Raw genomic sequence first — 22,738 nt, 5'->3', positions numbered from 1 at the left:
CCCCTGCTTAAGGAACACCCTGTCTATGAATTTAAGGTGTGTATTTGCGTTTTACAGTATTGTCTGGTAAGAGGGACAATGATCACTCGTGGTGTTGGGCAGACACTCCAGTAACCAGCACATTCTCAGAAGAATCAGAGCCACCTTTGAAATCAGTGGGAGCAGCGAATCCCAAATTACTGGCATAATTTTCTTTCCAAGATCAAGACCTGATTTTGCCCTGAACTAGTCATTTAACATAGTCTGAAAAACCACTATCTCAAACTAGCTTAAAACCGCTATGAGAAGAGCCTGTGTAAGGAATAGGCTGTCGCGGCACTGTCATAGGCTCTGTCACCTGTGTAGATTTTGGGAAGGCTGGCAGTGGCCCACATGCACCAGCCTCCTATTCAAATGTAATACTATTAAGCCTTTCCTAATGTATGTGCCTGTTCAGCCCTCCATCTCTGAGGAATCCCAACCACTGTTCAGTAGCAGCAGTGGGGTCCTCCAAGAGGGCTTTGGGGATAAAAAAATAAATTAAAAAAAAAATTAGAAGGCTTGAAACTTACTCACAGTTTCGTGAAATCCTAGAGAAAAGGCAGCAAGGCTTTTAAGAAGCTGGATCCAACGAGAAAGAAACTCAGAGAAACTACTGATTTTCTTGACTGTTGCTGGAGTTTTTAACAAATCAGGATGAGAAGGCAAGTAGTGAGATTTTATAGACAGTAAGCTGAAGGATAACTGCAGTCTTCGGAGAAGCTGCTTTTTGAAAATAATGCAGATTTCACACCAGACTGCAGAAGGAAGGAGAATTCTCTAAAGGATTTTTTCAATGAACTTCATATAATGATTCAGATATACTTCGTAGTATTCATAGAATCATAGAATCATAGAATGGTTTGGGTTGGAAGGGACCTTAAAGATCATCTAGTTGCAACCCCCCTGCCCTGGGCAGGGACACCTCCCACTAGACCAGGCTGCTCAAAGCCCCATCCAGCCTGGCCTTGAACACTTCCAACCTCCAAATCTCTCACCACCCTCACAGTAAAGAATTTATTCCTAATATTTAATCTAAATCTACCCTCTTTCACCTTAAAACCATTACCCCTTGTCCTATCACTACACTCCCTGATAAAAAGTCCCTCCCCTTCTTTCCTGCATGGATTCTTATATTTTAATTATATTTACTTGTTGTCATACAGTAATTGAAATCAAGAATAGGAAGTGTGGAAAAGACTGGTAGAAGGGACAGACTAACCTTTGTCAAGCTCTCTAGGTGTGTTAGGTTAAATAAAGAAATTGACTAGAAATAAAATGTTAGAAAAGATACAACTACAGTAAGTAGACTGCCCTCCAAAAGAGGAGCCTGGAAACCAGGAGGAGTTTTCAGAGGAGAGTCTATAGCAAAAACAGGGAGTATGCACAGCTGCTAACAATGTCCAGTACCTGAAAAAGTCTGCAAGAGATGCAGAAAGATGTAAATATTTTGCAATAATTTGTTGTCAAGATTAAAAGAAGCAAAAGAAATGGTGTATCTTTATCAGTGTATCTTTAGCAGCAGAATAAAACTACCTGTGGACCCTGTGGAATACCAAATGACTGTCCAGGGATTCCTCATGCCAGAAGCATTCCTCTAGTCATGAGGAAGATGCTCAAACCACAGTTAAAGCACCCTTTTACACTAGAAGTAAGAACAGAAGATTCTATTAGTTATGATATGTAGGAAAAGAGGGTGACAGATTCTGGCTGTGGTAATCAATTATGTCACATTTCTTCTGATATATTCTTTGTGGTAGAAGCAAATTAGAAACTCACAATATCCATAGGAAAGGAGAAATAAATGGGCGTGCCTCCCAAAATACAGTGACTGGTTTTTTTACTCCCAGATGTTACTCTATGATTCAATAATAGGGTGCAAACAGGGAAATAAAGATTGATGAGGCATCTGATAAGGTGAATGCTTTCAAAAGTATTTGACAATTGTATTTGAAAATGATAGGCTTTTATAACCTAAGTGATTTTCTTAGATTATCCAGTCTCAGAAATAATGAGGAATAGATTTGCAGCAATTACAGCAAAAGATGAGACATCCCAATAAGGCATCTGGGGAAGTACAGACTGAGCCCCTTATTACTAGCTCAATTCAGAGAGAGATACCACTGATGACTTACTACTTAAAGTAATAAAACGATGTCAGCAAGTATTATAGCAGGCTTCAGAAGAATATGTGGAGGTCACATGGTATAACAAACTGTAAAAGAAAGGTCTGTAGAGAGAGAGAAAAAATATAAGAAGTACAAAACCTGTAAAAAACAGTAAAGTGGATGAATGCAGTTCTGGACATGCATAAGCCAAACCCTAAAGTAAGTACATTCTTACAAAGATAATGTTATAATGTTGTGTCATTAGCCTGAAATTACATTATCAGAGACTCTAATAACAAATCATGTCAGAGCACACCAATAAATCTATATTTTTCAAGCATAAAATATTAAAATCGATGTGTCTACTAATAGTTCATTTTAAGTGGCCAGGATTTTAAACAAATAGTGGAGGATTAAAGAATTAAATTTGAGAAACATACATTCCCAGATATTATCCACTGAACTGTCTACTGGAAAGTGTGATAAAAGAGCAAACAGATTTTCCAAAGTTTAGCCTTTGACAAAGGACTCAAGCTTGGCTCTGCTGAACTTCAGTTTTTTAAGTGCCTTAAAATACAGACAATCACCAGCAGAGCTGTTAATTAACATGAAACAGTAGCCAGAAATCTTTCTTTAACCAAGACAGCAGAAAGCATAATTGACCCAAATTAATTAAAAACCTCATTAAAATGCAAAGAAAAGTAAAATGGCTGGGGTTCCAGGATGCTAAAGCCTCAAGATGGTATTTACATGCACAGCAGTATGTGGTAGGCTCAAAGAGCTATCATTGTTGAGGAAACTGCTCACATCCTGGTGAAACATAAGCTTTTGAATGACGATTTTTCAGGGAAAAGCTGCCATTTCCCCTTTTCTTTATCTTTAGTGGGAGATATGAAGGAGGAACATGTAGCAGTGAAGTAAACAAAAAGTGGAACAAGTGTAGCGATCTGTTTCTACCAGGTCTCACTTGGAAAAAGGAGTCAGCAGCTGCAGCAAGTGCCTCTTGCGGATGTGCTTCCTCAAACACACTGTTGAAAGAGTTCCTAAGCAATTTCAAGATGCTTAATATTGAAAGTGCTTGTAATATAAAAGGTTGTAATACAAAATTGCAAGGTTGAAGATTTTTTTGCTAATGTCAAGGGTAAGCTCACCATCATTAAGAGTAAGCAAGGACTAGGTTCAAATGACCATGGTGCCATAGGATAATCCAGGTGAGGAGGGAGCTTGGGAGCTTGCTCCCAGCAGGGTCAGCCATGGGGTCAGACCAAGCTGCTCAGGGCGGGAGGGAGCCTGCACAGCCACCAGGCAGCCTGTGCCACCACATGCCTCTCCTCCTGGGGAAAGATTTCCTTACAGCCAGTCCCAGCCTCTCCTGTCCCTGACCCATCCACTGTCCCCCTCTGAAAGAGCCCGGCTCCCTGGCAGCCCCCTCTAGGCATGGCAGGTGCTGTTAGGTGCCCCCAAGCCACCCCTTGTCCAGGCGGAACAAACCCTGGTGCTCCAGCCTCTGCGCACAGCGCTGGAGCAAGCTGGGAAGCCGACAGTATGTCTTCTGTAGGTCCCATCGATGGAGTCTCTCCCATCTGCTGTAGTGTCTTCAGTCAAATTTGAACTGTGAGTCTGCTATGGGTCTACTTCCTTAAGAAGCTTGAAACTTCCCCATATTTGCCTTGTAAACACAGAAAGTTTTGTGGAAAAAAGAAAATCCAAAGGATAAAAGTAATTCGTGCATGTACGGACTTGTAGTTGAGAACTTGGAAGCGCCTTGCTGAACACACCTAAAATAATCACACCCTATCACTTCCCACGACAAGTGTTATCTGAAGTACAGAGGAATTAAAAGTCCTGTGCACAACACTGCGGCCCACAGAGTAAAGAGAACTGCGGTGAAATAATAGGAAAAGATGGCTCAGTGCTTTTCCACTGAGATCGGTAAGAAAAATCAGCATGCACTTCAGTGAAGAGAGGGAAATAGGCTGGAAGGAATAAACCTCCTGCATGTTCCAGGCCAGCTAAGGTGACATCCCCATGGAAAAAAACAAAATAAATCACAAAAGCAACAGCACCGGGTCTGCACAATACTGAAAGAAAAGAGACTTAGCAGCCAAATAACACAAATACTGCAATTAGCGCAGCTTGTGGCTGCATGATATTATACAAAGCTGCACATTTTAGAGTTTTCGGCAGTTTGAGCTGTGTCTGACAGGGATTTTTCTGCCGTGTATCTGAGAGATCACGTGCAGCCAAGGTCTTTGTTATGGTGCTGCCATCTAAAGTTACGAAACAGAGAAAGAGCAAGCAGTGGCAATACATCTATTTTGTGTGCCTTTCTCAGCTGTAAAATTAATAAAAGACCTTCTGTGTTAAAAAATTCTGTGTTGATATGAACAAAGGCGCCAAATTCATAGATAGCTTGTAAAGGGTTTATCTTCAGTTTGTCTTGTTTCGCACACAGCTTGTTTACTAGAGTGCAACAGAAGCTTTGTTGGTGTGATGTGTGCACTGCAGAGTCAGAAAGGTGTACATTAAATTGTTGGGAACATGCATTTACACCACTGTCAGGTGCTCAGCATGTGCATTACACCGAATAAGCTCCTTTATGGAGAGGTAGAAAAGTGTAGGCCGTTTTTAATGGAGAGCAGCTAACTGTGAAATAATCTAGTTTGTATCAACCTTTACGTCACCTGATTTTGTCCCGTGCCCGCGGCCCGTTGGTAAGGAGATTGAAAGCAGCAACAAAGGGAGCTGTGTATGAGCCTGAGCAGACGTGACAGGCAGGTTTATGCTGCTGGCAGCGGCTGCAGTGGGGCCTCTCAGCAAAGCACTGGAAGGTATGTTTAAAAAATCCATATCTTAATAAGGGCACCTGTGGATAAATTTAGTGTCCCAGCCATCTTGGGCCAAGAGCTCACATATTTCACTTAACAGTGGTAATGGAAGAGAAGGGGCACACTTCTCTCTTTACTCAGTTAATTTATTTCTGTCCACTGTGCCTTGTGGTAGTCTCCTAATGGGGCAGTTACCAAACATTTGCAATAAACGGGCGACAAATACCATCTTTAGAGGGCACTAGTGAGCTTTTCACCCTGCTGCATCGGTGGGCTCAAAGGTATATTGTCTCACAAGGTGTTTCACCAATATTTATGTACTTCAGTATTCATCAACTTCACACCCCAAGTCAGATGGCACTTATCTGACATACATAAAAGAAGGTCATATTCTTACATGGTATATATTTGGTATCTGTGAAAGAGTTTGGAAAATTCATAGATCTGTCTCTCAGTTCCTTCTTCTAATCAGTAAATGAAATTCACACTTGACTGAAACTTAGATCACTTGCCTTAGGAAGAAATGAAATTATTTGTAGACATTTTTCTCATTAGATTTCTCCAAAACTGATAAAATTAGCAGCTGATACATTTAGTGCATGATTTGCATTATGCTTTCATTTCCATTTTTCTTCCTATCATCTGACCAGTGGACATTATACAATTGTGCAGCAAATCTGTTCATTTTTCCTTTTTTTTTAACGAAGCTTTAAATTTCTCCCAATTATATTATTTTATTTAATACAATATTATGCAAAGTGGGCTTATAACCATGAATATTTCCCAAACCTAAAATGCATGTATCTTTATGCAATGTATCTTCATAAAAAGAAAGAAGTGATAGCATTTAAGTTGGGACTCCATAAATTCAAAGCTTTCATAACTAAAACCAGTTTATAATTAACGTGTAAGTTACAAAATATGAAATATGAACACTTCATTTTTTCCCCCAGAAATATCTATAACCTTTGGTAAAATGGGTACATTCCTTTGTTAAAGAGTTCTGGGGGGGGGTTATTTTTTTTTTGACCCTTCTTTGCTTACAGTTTTATAAGTTATTGAAGATGACAGTTGTAAAACTATGCAAGCAGTACTGAAACCAAGATATAATACTTCACTGGCACTTTCCTGAGGACTGTTATTTTTAATTACCTGTGTATCAACCATTCAGTGGAAAATTACAGTTGTCACAGTAAATCTCATCTAGCTATGATCAAAACCAAATTGATGATTTTAATGTTTCTGATATATTGTCTCATATTTTCTGTTGCTTATTATATACCACATTAAAATAATGAAATATTGATTTGTCAGATAGTCATTAATGCAAAAACTGTAATGCTACATCAAGGAAAAAAATCCACTTTATATTAGACAGTACTTCTGATGTAATATGGAAACAATGTGAACTCTTAGAATGGCAAAAATCTTGTAAACCAAAGGTTTGCAGCTTTTGGTTGAATCAGCTAGCAATGAAATAATTAAAGATTCATATCTCCTCATATTTCAAGTAATCATTGCTGATTGCTATGCTTGCTGAAAACGTGCCAAGTAGCATGCATTAGTGATGATTCATGGTCTCTTTCTTTCCTGCACACAAAAGCACACACATGCGGACGCACACATATGCACACACATACTCCCAAAAAGGTAAACAGGCCTATTTAATACTTACGTGGCAGTCAAGAGCAGGAAACAATTTCCTAGATTGAACTGCCATTATTGGGATTTTCAGTGCTGATTATTTATTTATTTTTGTTGTTTTCCTCTCTGGACTGGTATATTTAAACACAGGATGTAATTATAGATTATTTCTGATTACTATCAATCTTACTTCTCTCTCCTCCTGAGGCGAGGCTGGGTCTTTCTATTTTTATTTAAGAAGAAGACAAAGTAAGCTGTAAAAGCAAACACAAAATGTGTATCAGGCTTCTCCTTTGCCTTGTGACTGTATTTGCTACCTTTTTCTTTGCAAAGCCCCCCCCAAAAAATAGAGATAATATACTTGATGTAAATGTCAAACAAAAATTCCTTGTAGACATTGGTATTGACAAAGCACTATGCCTTATTTATCAGTGCCACTGAATCTCAGTAGCCTTTGCAATGGAAGTTCAGCAGTTAACATACAGATTAAGACACTGGAATTACAAAAGAGAAATTTATTTCATTTCCTCCAAAATGTGTTTAAGGGCATCATCTCTACAATACAGCTGTCTACCCCAACCAGTTAACATTTTTTTACATGTCAGCTAACTGTATTTATTGAATAAAGCTCTGCACAGATGTTTTTTATTTGCCCTGTTGGCATTTTGAGTGGTTCAAGCAGATTTTCTGTTTTTAAATGATTTCCTGAAAACCTGTCAGAGTAAAGTCCTTACAAAAAATATGCCTAGTCTGGAAAAAAAGACTGAAACAGCTTGCCTGGATCTAAGTCTGTATATACAAAGGGATTTAGTGTATCAAAGCAGAGCAGGACACTGCTTCTTGTTGGCTGTTGTTATTTCATTTCACTCTCTTAGGTTTGGTTCCGTCTCAGGTGTGCGTTTCTGGTACAACAGGATCCCTTCTGTTCACACATGCATGGAAAATACCTTATTACTTGCTTTGTAGGGGTAGAACAACACTGTGGAAAATGGACCTTCCAGGTTTTATACAGGCCCTGCCTCGCACAATATTTCCCCATTGCCTGGCTAAGTCCTACAGGACTATTGCAATACAAGCAATAAACAGTAAAAACCAAGGCCCAAGCAAATAAAACATGATGAGCTTCCTTCTCATCCACCATCCGTATATGCCAGGAAAACCTTCCCTGCTGTTGTTCTCACATAAGCTGCCACACAGGCAGCTGCCTCTGCCTCTGGCGTCTGCCCCAGTAAATGTGACAGTTTATCTTCCCCCTTTCAGTGATGCTGCTGCCTGCTCCACCAAACAGCTATCAATGTACGATTATCAGCAACCATCAAATAGCACTTTATCTTATCAAAACACCTGAGGTAATTCTCTGCCATAGTTATTCTGCGTAGTCCCTTTTTTTCCCCTACACGTTACATTTAAATGCACTTTTGCCATTCTACCTGCTAATGGGAGCTAGGACAGACAGGAAACGCTGCGGTTGCCCATGGCAACTCTCATCTGTGAAATCAAGTCATTTATTCAGCGAAAATATTTCCTGATGAGTCTCTGCAACGAAATATTAAAATTCACATACAAACAAAGAATATTATACCACAAGAAGAATCAAACTTTAAATGGAAGAATACATGATATTTCTTAGAGCTGCTCTGTTAACACATGGTTTCTGCAATCAGACTTTTATTCTAGCGCTTTGGGGTGTTGAGCACCCTTAACTTTCACTAGAAGCTCATTGAATATAACAGGATTAAGGCCTAAATGCTTTAAAAAGCTCCTGGTACCATTCAGTTGCTCAGACAGGGATTAAAACTACTGCAGGCAGTAGCACAGTGGTAAATATTGACTCAGCAGTAAATAAAATCAGTCCATTGAGGTAGAGTGTACAATATGTGGTGGAGGAAGACTCATGAGAAAGCGTTATCACTCTTGGCAGATTAAACAGTTTACATCACAAAACCACATGCTGTTTCAGGAAAGTCACAGTCTTCATAAAACACAGTGACACTTTACACTTACAGGAAAATTTAAACAAGGAATTTAAAAAAAAATCTGTTCAAAACCTTGTTTTCTTTAGTTGCAAAACAGATGAAGTCTAGTACTGATGGACAACCCAACAGCCTTTAATATGTGTTAAAATGTTAATGTGTAAATTTTAGATCCTGTCAACAACTTTGGTAAAAAATCTTAGAATTTATTATTTATAAAATGGAGGATGTTTCAATACCATTCTCTCCTGTAAAAACACAAACACTTTACTACCAGTTAAAGTAAAACAAATGACATACATGTGATCAAGTGATGAGAAAGATGGCCTTGTTAAGTGTGGTTAGTTCCACTCCAAATCAGTAACTGAAATGCCATTTTCTACTGAGCGTATAGCAGCCAAATGCGAGTCTACCACCAGGCTGAAATGCTAGTGTTTTATTAGTCTGAGATCCGTTTTTTTTCATGTTTCTACAGTGCTATGAATATGCCATCAAATGGTGGAAGGAATTTGCAGTAACACAAAGATGAGCTCTCCTTGATTTCATTGCTCTTGCTCTCTCTGCTCTTGCTTTGGGGGATAAAAACAATATAAAGAAGGTAATATTAATACTAAAAAAGCAAGTAGGCCTAACTGGTCAGGCATCTTGCATATGTGTATATGAACACCTGAGCAGAGGAAACATGGCTCCGTTACTGAAATGTAGCAAGCAGAAAAAGAAACAACTCCTGAGCTTTCCATGTGTACCACTAAAACTGCTGGCGAGAGAACAGAAAGTCTGAGACTACCACATGAAGTGGCTGTGAGGTAAGAGGGGCTGTGTGCATTTGAGGGGAAAACGATTTATGTTTGAGTTACACTGCAACAGGAGAGAACAATAGGCTGGTGTGTTTCATATTTTTCTTTCCCAGTACTTGAATGGCCAACTGCTTAAATCTGTCTATAGGTACGGGTTAATGACACATCCTGTGTCACAACCTCACGCCGCCCTCCTATGAGGATAAAATCTAACCATAAAGAACCTTAAAGAGGTAAAAGGTTGAAAAAATAGCATAAAATCTCTTTTTTCAGGCTAGCCCTTGAGCATCTTAAACCATTTTAAAGATCTATATGTAAACATAAGTATGTGATAGATTTGTGGAGATATGCTGATACCGAATTTGGAAACATATATCCAAACTCTTGATATAAACATGAAAAGAACAGTAAAGTGATTGCATTATAGCTCAGACAAGTTTGTTAGGGACAGCTCTAAAGGGTGTCACCCTTTTAAATATGATATGGAAAACATATATGAAAGTTCAAAATAGATAATAGAATATTCTTCATTAGAAAAGACTGGCAGTATGAATAGAATATTTCTTAAGTGAATGTGGAGTCTGTATATTTATTTATATATCATTTAATATTTCACTGTAAACTAAAAAATAAATATTTGGTATTATACTCAACCTGAAATTGACAGTAGCTCTGAAAGAAGAATAGACTTACTGAATAATTTAGGGTTTACATAAAAAGGACAAATATATTCTAGTAAATCATACTGCATAATGCATATTTCAATACCCTTTAATGTGAATTTCAAGTAACAGACTATACACGAGCAGCCTAATCAGAGTTCAATGCCAGCAGGTGAGCTGTCAGAACTTCACCAAGGCCAGATGGAGTCTCCCGGGTCTACAGAAAGAACAGACCAACTAAAAGGGCATCATGCTAATTCCCAAGTGAGTTGGAAGCAGCCAGATCACCACTGGCCTTACCCAGTCATTGTTGAGAATGTGGCAAGAAACAGGGTTGCTGTCTTAGGTGGAAAAAAAAGAAAAGAAAAAAAAAGAAAAAAACCCTAAATGACTGTGCAACTAAATAATCAAATCTTAGGTGAACTTTATTTTGAACTAGCCTGTTGTGGATGCGCCATCCCTGGAAGTGTTAAAGGCCAGACTGGATGGGGCTTTGAGGTCACCTGGTCTAGTGGGAGGTGTCCCTGCCCATGGCAGGGGGTTGGAACGAGATGATCTTTAAGGTCCCTTCCAACCTTAGCCATTTTGTGATTCTATGATCTTTGTATGGGTGGAGAAAGCCTGGCTCAGTCATTTCCAGGATACTAACTACTGCACTGCGGCACAAAAAGTACCCTGTGCACAATGAGACTGATGACATTTGAAAACTGACTGATGCATTTGGAAATTGGCACTGCGTAGCATTTGCAGTAAGACAGGATTCCTACATGCCATGTAAGATCACTCTCAACCACACGCTGCAGAGTCCACCAGCAGGTATATTGCACAGCGGCTGCACGCCGAAGCAGCCTGCCTGGCTGTCACAGCCCTGCTGTGGTGCAGCCCCGTGGCCTGGCAGCAGCCATGAGAAACCTCTCCAGGGCCACCCTGCCACCCTCACTCAAAAGATGAACTCCAGCTCAGCACCCTCAGGTGTCCTCGGCCCCCGCTCGCAGCCCTGCCCTTGGCTGGCCCGAATCCTGCTGGTCCCTGGAGGGAAGGAGTTAAATACACACCATCTCCACAGACGGCCAAGCCTGGAGCACCGCTCTCTGGAGCTCAGGGATAAGTAAACAGTGAACAGGAGGCAGGGGCAAATGGCCTGGCCCAGTCTTCCCACCAAGCTCTTTGGGTCTAGATGAACTGATGAGCACAAACTAAGTTTACTGATATAGGGATTGGTAAATAATGCAAAGAAAAAAAAATCCCAATTTGCATTTTCAAAATTACTAGTGATCACAAAATATTTTATAAATACGCAGGGAAAGAGTGGACAGTAAATGTATTATCCAACAGCCCTTTCATGATTTTCTTCAAAAGCAGATTTAATCTCAGTCTGTGAAGTGAATGTAAAACTCTGAATATGAATAGAAATTTTAAAAGCTTGTTAATTGCTAACTGTTAATTTGCAAGCCTGAAGTATCTAATAATGGTTGGCTTTTACCTTGGAAATAACTACCGAAGATACTCCGAGCTTATAAAATGGAAGTATTACCAAAAGCCAAATAAAAGATGAATAAGTGAAAACATCTTTACTAATTTCTTGTAAGAAAGGATACCAGTCAGGATATATCTCCTTCACCAAGTAAAAGGTTATATCAGACCACTGAAGTGAAAGAGAATGTACTGCACTGTAAATATTAAGAGATGTGACAGCAACATGAGCTGTTACAAAATGTCTTTCACCAAATGAAAACAGTACAAAAAAAAGAAGCAAATATCACTCCAACCTGCAGGCGACAGCTATAAAACACGGGGTACTGAAGACATGAACAAAGCAAGCATTTTGCAAAGAAAGGCTTCACAAAGTGGTCAACTGTTTAGGACGCTAAGTGACAATGTTTATGTATTTATGGATTTCATGTTTCTCCAAGATGCCACGCTGTGTTTTGACTCTTTTTACACTGCTAAAAGTTGTAAAAGCTCAAGAAGAGAAGCAAGTACTTCCTCAAGTAATTCCCAGTGTATGTACAGAAGGGGAACTCCAGGTCTTGGGGAGATCAGTAAGGGTTTTTTTCTCTTGACCTCACTGAGGTCAGACTTTTGCCATGGGTATTCACAAACCAAAGAGACCCTGCAGAAAGATCAAGGTCAACAAAGCCAAGGTCGAGGAGTATATGAGGTGGAACAGTTGTTCCTGGCTGCAGTGCATTGTGCATTGTTTTCATAAGAAGCAAGTTAAAATATAATTAATTCCGTACGATAAATTATTTCAGAGGAAAAAAAAATGTTACCTGCCTGTAGGTTATTATTAAGAAATCAGGGAAGAAACCAAAGTTTTCTAGCACTGTAGACAAACTCTAAACAAGCCACTTAAAATGACAGCTTCTTTCAAAGCTGCTTGTATATCATTGACCTAAGCGAGCTCACTGCTGTTAATGAGTGACTCATGGATGTTTATTGTACAGAAAGAACACAAAGTATGTCATTGTACTTGTGCAAGTGAAATAATTTACAAATATACATCAATTTTCTACTGCATTACACTGAAGAATATTGTTAATGTGGATTTGCTTTGCAGAGATGCAATTTTGAATTTAGAAGAGACTTGTGGGAGCATAGTTTAAAATTCTCATTTGGACTTTCCTCCGACATTATTAGGGAAGTAAAAGCAGGATTTACTAATGAAAAAAAGCGTATGTATGTACTTGGTATTGCTTTTTGGAGCATTCAAAGGCCTTGTGATTGAAAAAGTAATGCTTTGTTCAGTAACCAAAAAGCAGTAAATCAGTCACTTCGAAGCGCTTCTATGCACGCAAAAATGCTGAAATTCTGGCAGACTTTCAGAACAGCCACAGCCACTATATGCTAAAATAGTGGGAAGTGATAGTCTTTCTTGTCTTCTTCTATTCTGATATTGAGAATATTTTGTATAGTGCCCCTTTAAAAAGACAAAGGCAGGGACTGAGTGAGCATGTTCAGCAGCGCTTGTGAATGACACGAGTCATCGGCTTATGAGAAGAATTACAGTTCCTGAAAGACTCAAAGAAAGAAGATTTACTGATGTTAGGGGTCAAAACAATGGAAAGGAGCTTGCGATGGTATTTTGTAATCTCATAGGGCAAACTCAATGCGTTTTCTGTTTTTTAGATACTTCTGAGTGAAAGGTGAAACAAAGGGCTTTTGGGGAAAAACTGTTTACTGAGAAGGTGAGAAAAATCTGCAAAATGAACAAAAAGCACAGGAAACAATTTAATAACCACCATAACAGGTGGTTATTAGCTTTCTGAGATTTTTTTTTAATCTTCCAATAACTGTCAAGTTTTGAAATTCTGAGCAAAACCAACATATGTTTTTGTCCACAATACATAAAGTATAAATATAGAAGTATAAATATACTTTTAATTCCATTGAATCATTTTAAGCTTTTTTTTTTAAATGCCTGCAGTATGAAATTGCATAGGCCAGAGCTGAAATGCGTCAGTGTCCAACAGTGCATTCACTTTGATATTATAACAAAATGTACAGTGCATAATTTGTCTGTAGCTCAATTCACAGATGTTGCAAGATAAGTGAGAATGGGCACGAAAGTGAGGGATGTGTGCCCAGGTCCCCCTTCTGGTGGCTGCCCGTGCCATCCCCCTGGATGAGAAGTGGAAGAGGCACAGCAGCAGTGTTAAGAATCAGCAGCAAGGATTGAGAGCTCCAGCACTACAGCTCACTGCTGACAGCAGATGCGGGAAGGGGAAAGTAGTGCCCCGTGGATACAGATGCATGTGCCTGGCATGTCATTACATAGGTTCTTTCTCTATCTACAGAGGACAGAATAAAAGGTAATGTCCTTTCTCTTATGAAGTAAGCCAAACATGTTAATCTGAAGAGTAAGACCAAATCTAGTTAGGAAGGAAATGCAAGTTCCGTATTTTCTTACCATATCAGCATGTTAGAGTGTGTCAGTTGTAAACATATATTGTGTTGTAATTAGATGTAGATTAAAAAGCATTTATCAGTAAAACTCTTCCTTTCATTCTTTTACTTGGTGTCCTGAGTTCCCTCTTCCTCAATTCTTCACCTTCCTCAGACTGGTGTCTGAGATTGCTGCCTACTGTTAGTCTGCTATCTTGTACTGCAAATCATATGTACTTTACACCTGTGGAGTGAATAAGACTTGAAGAATCAATCTAGTTCTGCAGGTTCTCTGACCATTTTTGTCCAGTGTATTCCAGAGCAGTCCTTGTGGGAAGAAGTATCAGCTGGCTGCAACCAAAGCCAGAGTGGTTCACAGTCTGAACCCAGAAGCAGACATCCATGCTGAAAATCATAAGTAAGGGCCTCTTACTGTTTTCAGTGATAATTCACTTTCTTAGTTAGAAACCAATGAAAATATTTTTTAAAAATCCACTAAGGTTCCTTTATGAGATTCTGCAGCTGGCAGAAGGATAAGATCACTTATCAGTGATCGGCATTCCTGGCAAGGGTAAGATCACCATTCATTGATAGGATAATTTCATAAGCTTTTTAATACTTTGCAAAACAAAAGTGATTAGGGTGGTAGGAGCTTATAACCAGCATAAGAAAACCATGGCTCTTTGAAGGAATGTCTATATACACACAGTGACAAATCTGATGAACTTTTCCCATATCAGAAAGGCTTTAGAAAATAGGAGAAATCTTTCTTTCATTTACATGAATTGTTGCAGCAACCAGTGTTATGGTGAGATGCTTTTCAACCTGCTTTTCAAAGGATGCTAGGCTTATATTTATTAAAATAATGTGTGAGAAACCATGCCCAAAAGGTTGGCCTTGCTTACACGAGGACTGGACAAGTAACACAGGATGAAAAGGCATTGCCGTGTACAGATATGTAGTATCACCTTATAAATTTTGTGGGATGTGATACACAAAGTTATGCCTATACATCATTAAATGATTTTGATTTTGTATTATTTCTTGAAACAGATAGTGGGCAGAAAGAGGGTCTAATATTTGATACTGGGATAATGTAGCAGCAAGAATGAAAATTGATGTTGGAGCTGTAATTTACAAAGGAAAACACAAGTAATGCTGAAGTTTCTATGAGAAATCGATGGAATACTAAAAACTAGTTACAGTGGAAAGAAATATTAATAACAAGACATAAAGTGCTTTCAGTGTAGCACAGAGAATGGCCATGATGTCTCATAATTGGGAGATACCTCCATCTTCCAGGCCATTTTGAAGTTACACAGAATCACAGAATGGTTCAGGTTGGAAGGGACCTTAAAGACCATCTAGTTGCAACCCCCTGCCCTGGGCAGGGACACCTCCCACTAGACCAGGCTGCTCCAAGCCCCATCCAGCCTGGCCTTGAACACTTCCAGGGATGGGGCATCCACAGCTTCCCTGGGCAACCTGTTCCAGTGTCTCACCATCCTCACAGTAAAAAATTTCTTCCTGATATCCAATCTAAATCTACCCGCTTTCAGTTTGAGGCCGTTGCCCCGTGTCCTATCGTTACATTCCCTGATAAAGAGCCCCTCCCCATCCTTCCTGTAGCCCCCCTTTAGGTACTGGAAGGCTGCTATAAGGTCTCCCCGGAGCCTTCTCTTCTCCAGGCGGAACAACCCCAACCCTCCCAGCCTGTCCACAGCAGAGGTGCTCCAGCCCTCTGATCATCTTTGTGGCCCTCCGCTGGACCCGTTCCCTGGTAGGGCAGATCTGAGGACCCTCCTGTCATCCGAACGTGCAGGTTACACCATGTGTCGCTCTTGGGCCTGACTTATCTTATCTCGTGGGGCCAAACCGGCCTCCACTAATCCCGCTCTTAAATGGCACGTAAAGCAACATCCATCCTAGATAGCTCCTGTTTTCTTTTTTATCATGTTACGAGGAAGGTGAAAAAAACGGTTGCCTACAGCTAATCTGGTGTCCGAGGAAAATGTCTTCTTCGTTTCCCAAGTCTCAGGGAACCACGTCTGCCATTGCTAGATGCTCCCTCTTGTAATGGCCTACGGAACGGCTGTGGCCGAGTCCCCCCGTTTGTGTAATTACGTGGGCTATAAGGCGCTGCGTTTGGGGTTACTGACTCTTGCCAAGGTTACCGACTCCCGCGTCCGCCCCAGCAAAGCGGAAGGCCCGGCAGCAGGCTTGGCAAGTGTCGAGTGCCCCTCCTGGGTCAGCCACACCGACCGCCTTTGCCAGCCGGCCGAGGCTGCATTTCCCACAAAAAAGTTAAACTCACCACCTCAAACCCCGCCCCCGCCCCCCACCGCCCACCCCAGTGGCCCTGAGGGGCCTCGGGAGGGGCCAGGCGCCGGGGGGGGAGGGGGGAGGCGGTCGCAGCCCGGCTCTCGCGAGAGTTCGCGGCGCGGGCGCGGCGCGGCCGCTGGGCGGGCGGCGGAGGTCGCCGGCAGGGGGCGCTGCACCTCCGTGCCCCGCCCCCCCCGGCCCGGCCCGGCCCGGCCCGGCCCCGCCCCGCCCCGCAGTATGTGCCGCCGCCGCCGCCTCCTCCTCCTCTGCCGCCCGCGGGACGTGGGGCGGCCGAGCGGCAGGGGCCGGCGGCGCCTCCCCTACACCTCCTCGCCATGAACCTGCACCAGGTGCTGACGGGGGCGGTGAACCCCGGGGACAACTGCTTCTCCGTGGGGAGCCTGCATGACCAGCCCTTCACGGTGAGTCCGCCGCCGGGCCCCTGCGCCGGGCTCCCCGGCGCTTAAAGCGGCTGCGTCAGGCGCGGTGGCGGCCGCCGACTCCTGGAGCAGGGCTGGTAGCGGCACTGGTCGCCGCCGGGGGAGGGCTTCCCTGAAAGGCCTGCGGCGCACCTGCCCGCGGCCCGCCCGCAGCCCGGGGTCCGTGCAGAACTTTCCCGGGGAGGCGGTGGTTCGCCAGCCCCGAGGTGCCGGGGGCCGGCCGGGCCGGTGCGGGCGGTGTTCGGAGCGAGGCAGGGAGGGAGGGGGCCCCGGGGGCGAGCGCGGTGGTCGGCGGGGACCGGCGGAGGCGGGCGGCGCTGGCAGCCGGGTTTGCCCAACGCAGGAATATGGTGGCTTTGGTAAAAGATTACATAAACGTCAGGCGGGACGCGCGGCGGGCTGGGGACGGGAATTTCAGCGCTCGCCTTCGGTCCGAGGTGTGATTAAAACCTTTCCTGGTCATAGTTGAAGAGGATCTTGAAACACCGTGCCTTAGCGTTAAGATTTTTAGAACCATTTTTGAATTCCCTGTCGGTGTTTATACTTGGAGTGGAGAAAAAACACTCGCAGTACGTCGTAAAGGCTAAAGCCCTTTATTAGTGTTTGTTTTCCTCCCTTTCACTTTTGTTTTGTAAACAGACTTCTGTTGTCCTGCCTTTCTTCCCACCCTCCCTCAGAAATATACCCTTCCTGCCTTGCGTTTTTGGTTGAAGAGGAATGAAATAAGACACAGTAAAGTTTCTCAGTGCACCATGTTTGAGTATTTTTAACCTTACCTTTTCTGGCCACCCGTAGTGACAGCATAGCCTGGTTTTAAGTTTATAGGGGAATGATAGAAATGCAAAAATTAAGAAACTTATTTTTTTCTGTCCCGTCTGGTGTACGCAGTTGTATTCAGCTGGCTCCTCGTTGCTTCCCTTAGTGCTTGGAAAGGTGGGGAACAGGCAGTGTTCAGAGTGAAGCACCACCCCAGAGCTGCTTCCCCAGAGCTAGGCTGGCTTTGCAAAGTCCCTTTATCTGCAGTCTTGTCCTGTGATGTCCTCGCTTCCAACAAAAAATTCCTCTGAAGAAGTTCATGTTGGAAGGTTTCTTAAACAACAGTGATTGGGACTTCAAATTCCAACTGTGCCTAACTTTCTGATTTTACATACCCAGAAATATTAAAGACCCACCAGTGATGGGAAACCATTTGGTAAGAGACAAGGAGGTTTGCTTTACAGGAAAATGCTAGTAAGCTTTTGAAGTGTGTTCTCGTAAGTTTCACATTTTAATATCATTATTTTTTGAGGGAAATCGAGTTATCAGTGTCACCAAGGTGTTCTCTGCTTGTTACAGCCTAACTTATCAAAAGTGTTAGAGCTCCCCAATGGATGAGAAGAGTAAGAATCTCTCTTTCGGGAGAAAGGAATGATTGGGAAGTGCACTTTTCAGTAACTGTTTCTATGATCTCTTTTTTGCAAGAGCTGTTTTGGCATAAATATAGTAACAATGTTTCCTATGGACGAATTCATCTTGCTTTTACCAAGAAGGTTATTAATGGATTTCTTTTCCTCAGTTTTAAAACGGGGAGCAGAAATATCCTCGACTGCTTCAGGTTTGGTGTTAGTTTTGGTTTGGTTTAGTTTTGTTGTGGGTTTTTTCTTTGTTGGTGTTGCTGTTACTCATTTTATAATGCTTTTTTGAGTTCATGAGGTTGCTCAGAAGGATTAAGTGAAAGGTACTGAAACTGATTTCTGCCTTTTTGGAAAGCAATGGTGGACTTAACCTTCAGAAAATCCAACAAGAAAAATGGACAATTTTCCCATATCTGAAGTCATTATATAAGCATTAATAAGTATAAATGCTCTTGAATGATATCTTAGAAATGGGAATAAAACGTATCTCAGCAACCTTCTGTTTCCAGTTTTCATGGCTGAGAACTTCTATATAGAAGCTGATATTTCAGGGTTATGTACTGTGCAGGTGGGGTGAGTTACCTTTGTCTGGCAAAAGAACTTTGTCTTTAATACCTTGATTTTTTTGGATATGGCGTTGTTCAGAGTATTGTCTGATATGCTGTACTGAATACTTAAGGTGAAAAGTTTCAAAATATTACAGTTCTAAGGTAAAAATAACAGATTCTTCTCCTAAACTCTGAAAAATTGGAAGTGAAACTAGTTGAAAAGTGCCTGTACCCACTGAATTGCATGCACCTTTTTGAACACGTGCAGTTCTGTTTTAAGATGGTATTTGACGTACTTGTCCTAGTCGCATGCAGGTTTGTTGTTCAGGCCTTCTTTTTCTAGGATGTGAAGTGTGAACTGGAGCATGAGCTTCCTTGGAGAGAACATTGATAGAGTTTTTGGCACGTCTCTTATTTATATATAGAAAAAGACTCATAAGCATCAAGATACCATAAGAAGCATGCCTGTTATTTATCCACTGAAAGCAGGCAGTAATAACATATGGTACACAAAATGAATGAGAATTCGGCCCTCAGAAGTCAGAATTTAATTGCTTACTGTCAGTGTGCTTCTCTTGAAATCTAATTATTTTTCATGTACTTGCCCACAGTGGAGTACATCCTTTGCTTTCTTTTGTTGTTTTCACCTCTGAAATATTTAGTAAAAAAGCATTTGTTTAATGAGTTCATGGACATATCACATTGGATACTGTTCTACTAGTTATTACGAAAATTGTATTTTAAGTTATTCGGTAATGAGCATTGATACAACTTTTGTGATTGGTTGGTTTTTTGCATTTTTACTTGTTCAGTTCTACTTCTGTAATATTTTTTTTCCTTTTGTTTTTTTCCAAGTATCAGAAGAGGAGGAAAAAACAATAATCACTGTGAGCAATAACAACTTTACAAGCACAAGTGCCAAGACTGGTAATGGAAGTCACAAAAGAGCGCTTGTTTGTAAGGGTGAAAATTTGGGAGAGAAAGATAAATTGCATGGTTTCTTTCAATGCAACCAGAATCTTTTCTGGACAGATTTCCTCTCTGTGTGTAACTAAATTCACCCTGGACTTGGGACTTACTTTGCATGATTGACAAAACTGTGAACTTCAAATGTTAAGTTGAAAAGCACTTGGAAAATGTGGTTTTTTTGGATCAGTTTGGTCAAGACCACACTGAATTTTCTGAAGATACTGGGTTGTGATGTAAAGGTTTCCATCTTTGTAAAATTCTTTGATATAAAGATTTCCAGCTTTGTAATTTTTTTATAAATAAAAATAGATTCTGTGGCTCAATAAAATTGTTACTTCTCTGTCTAGAAAATACTTAACATTTTCTTTATATTTAGAATTCCATGCATATCTATAGTCAAGAAAATTAACTGACTGTTCGCAAGAGTCACCCAAGAAGTTACACTGTTTACTCCTGCTTCTTGATTATGATTTAGAAAAAGGAAAGGAAACCTTTTTGATACTTCTTTTTTTTTTCCTCTGTGTTCCAGTTAGCCTATTCTGAACTAAGAAATGAATTGTTTTTTGAACTGAATTAATCTAAAAAAAAAAAAGGATAAGACCTCTTTATATTTCAATGGAAAGTGCAGTTTCACTGAGATTTGGTTCTAAGTGCATGGCCAATCAATTTGCCACTTAAAGAAGTACATTAGTTCAAGTACTTTTGATAGATTAGAAGGTTGGAATTTTTTCCAAGGATGATGAAAGAATATTTATTAAATTTAATTAATCTTTGTAATGAAAGAAATATTTTTTTTTAAATAAAATATTTAGATGTAATACTTAGACCAGAGTAAGTTTTGATAAGGGGGGTGGGGAGAGACCATGCTAAAATAATAGTGCAAATGTAAGTTTGCGTGGATCAGATATCTTTTTTTTAATAGAGTAATTCAGAAAGGTACCACGTGATTCATGGTGACTGTTCTTTTTTATTTTGACCATTCTGTGCAAAGGAGAGAAATACAGAAGTTACTGCAGTATCACCCACTTAATAAATTTATTTGCCTTTACTTTTTATCTTTACTTTTCATAAGAATGACTTTTGTGGTGTATTTTTCTTAGAAGAGGAACTGAATGGGGTGGGGGGAATAAAAGGAGTAAGACATAAGGAAATATTCCTCTTCTGCCTGTGCCTATTTGTGTTGCATTTAAGCAGTATTTAGCCCTTGCAGACTGAGAATGTATTATGTTTATGTGCTCAATCCAGCAGAAGAAACAGCTGTATTTAAAAAACACAGGTTTTTCTATTTTTTTGTTAATAAGTTTTGATACATAGTCAACAGTGCTTTTCCTTGAAATAGCGCCTTTTTTTTTTCTTAAACGGGGAAATGAATCTTCCCTAAGGTATAATGGTTGTAGAGGTCATAAAAATACCTGTTGTAAACTTACACTTTCAAACAAGTGGTAAAAATGTTATTCAGCTATTATAGAATTCCGATAAAATCTTTTATTTGGTCAATTTGGTTGTGAGCCTTGGCATCCTGACCTTCGGGGCTTGCTTCATTTCATTTGCAAGGGACATAAGAACCCTTGAGACCCATCAGTGGTAAAAATGGCCTCGACCTGGCTTGAGGATTACCTCGGATACAGTAACTGAATCAGTTGCAAAACAAAAGAAGCAAAAGATAGTGTGGGTTGTTGAACCCGTAAGCTTCCAGTATAGCTATAGTGGGAAGAGAACGTTTCCAGAAAAGTTACAGTGAACTGTTAAGTGTAGTCCCTTGGCCTGCTTCGGCTGGGTGGTTCTGTATGACCTCGGGCCAGCACGGAGTTTTGCATTATCTTTCTAGTGTGTATGTTCATCCCATATATTGCATGTGTTATATATATATATTACTTTATAAATGCAAATGTGTGCACACGCATACTACCACGTTCACCTGTGGATAATAGCTGGCAGTTTATGTTGTGTGTACTTGTGCCCTTCATTTAAGAGATGTAGGTTAAATAAAGTTTGTGCAAGATAACGTGTCACTCCTTATGTAGCTGTAGCAGAAACTATAGCAAAAACTTTGTATGGCAGTACATAGAAGAAATATATAAAGGGGGTTGAGTATAAAGGGAAATAACTACTTTAGAGGTGCTGTGCTAAGTAAGAGGTCAAGACCCCTGTTCATTTGCTTTTCTTCTGTTGAGAGTGGAGTCTAATTTGCCCATACCATTCTCTGAGTTGTATATGTCAGGCTTTCAGTTTAGAAAGAAATGAAATAGTATAGACAATTATATGAACTACTTTCTATTAAAACTGACATGCTTTTAAAGCACTGTTATTGTCAACATATCTGTTAATATTTTCCAAAGAAATATGATTTTAGAAGTAAAAGCTGAAATCTGTTTAAAAGAATGGGTAGAAATTGTGTGAAACCCCTGTACCACATGCAAAATCACATTTATTTTCACAGGCCTGAATCATCTTTCACTTCCTAATTTCAGGTTTGTTTTGTTGTGTCAACAGCTAGTGAAATCTATGTTCATGCAGCTTGAACTAGTTCTACCTTGTTTATTCGTGTAAGAGAAGAACAAAGCATTGTTTAATAAACATTCCAAGAACATGATAATGTCAACACTATCTACTTGTCCCATTGTGCAAAGACAACTTTCTTGTAAATATTCTAGGACATTCATAAGGTGAAAGGCTTTTATGGCTTGCCAAAATCAGATTTAGAGGCTCTGCTTGCTTTAAAATGGCATCTAAGGGTTTTATTATTTTTTAAAAATGATTATTTAGGAATTCTTTCCTAGTTGAACTGTATGGCAGCATTTTGTGCCCCCTCCCCCCTCAAAGACCAGGTGATATAGACAAGAGTATAGATATGAGAAATGCTTATGCTCTGAAATTGCTTCTTGCCCTACACTTAATAGAACACTTGAATTACCTTTTTTCTTAGTTTCAATAGCTCATAAAAATGCAATCTCAGTAGCTTCTGTCAAAATGAAAATGAGTGACATGTGAACTATTGTGGACAAGTCTTGCAGTAGAAGGCAGATAAAGTTGAGTGGTGGGCAGAATTCATTTCTGTTATATCTGAGAGATTGTTATGGTACAGAAAGTATCCCTTAATCCTGAGTACTGACTTCTGTTATACTATGCTGAAATACCTCATGCAATTTT

At 40.4% G+C, this 22,738-nt stretch overlaps 1 protein-coding gene across 10 annotated transcripts in view; it reads left to right on the top strand.

Annotated features, from left to right (window-relative positions):
* The first annotated feature begins 16,449 nt into the window (after positions 1-16,449).
* DMXL1 (Dmx like 1) overlaps positions 16,450-22,738 on the top strand; it is an 84,094-nt gene continuing 77,805 nt past the window's right edge. For all 10 annotated transcript variants that reach the window (XM_074568838.1, XM_074568844.1, XM_074568843.1 and 7 more), the window contains exon 1: positions 16,450-16,659. In XM_074568838.1, the coding sequence (XP_074424939.1) occupies positions 16,573-16,659 (87 nt within the window). In that variant the 5' untranslated portion in view covers positions 16,450-16,572. The remainder of the gene's footprint in view (positions 16,660-22,738) is intronic.

The sequence above is a fragment of the Larus michahellis genome, chromosome Z (genome assembly GCF_964199755.1).
Source record: "Larus michahellis chromosome Z, bLarMic1.1, whole genome shotgun sequence".
Classification (NCBI taxonomy): domain Eukaryota; kingdom Metazoa; phylum Chordata; class Aves; order Charadriiformes; family Laridae; genus Larus; species Larus michahellis.
This window is presented reverse-complemented; position numbering and strand designations above follow the sequence as displayed.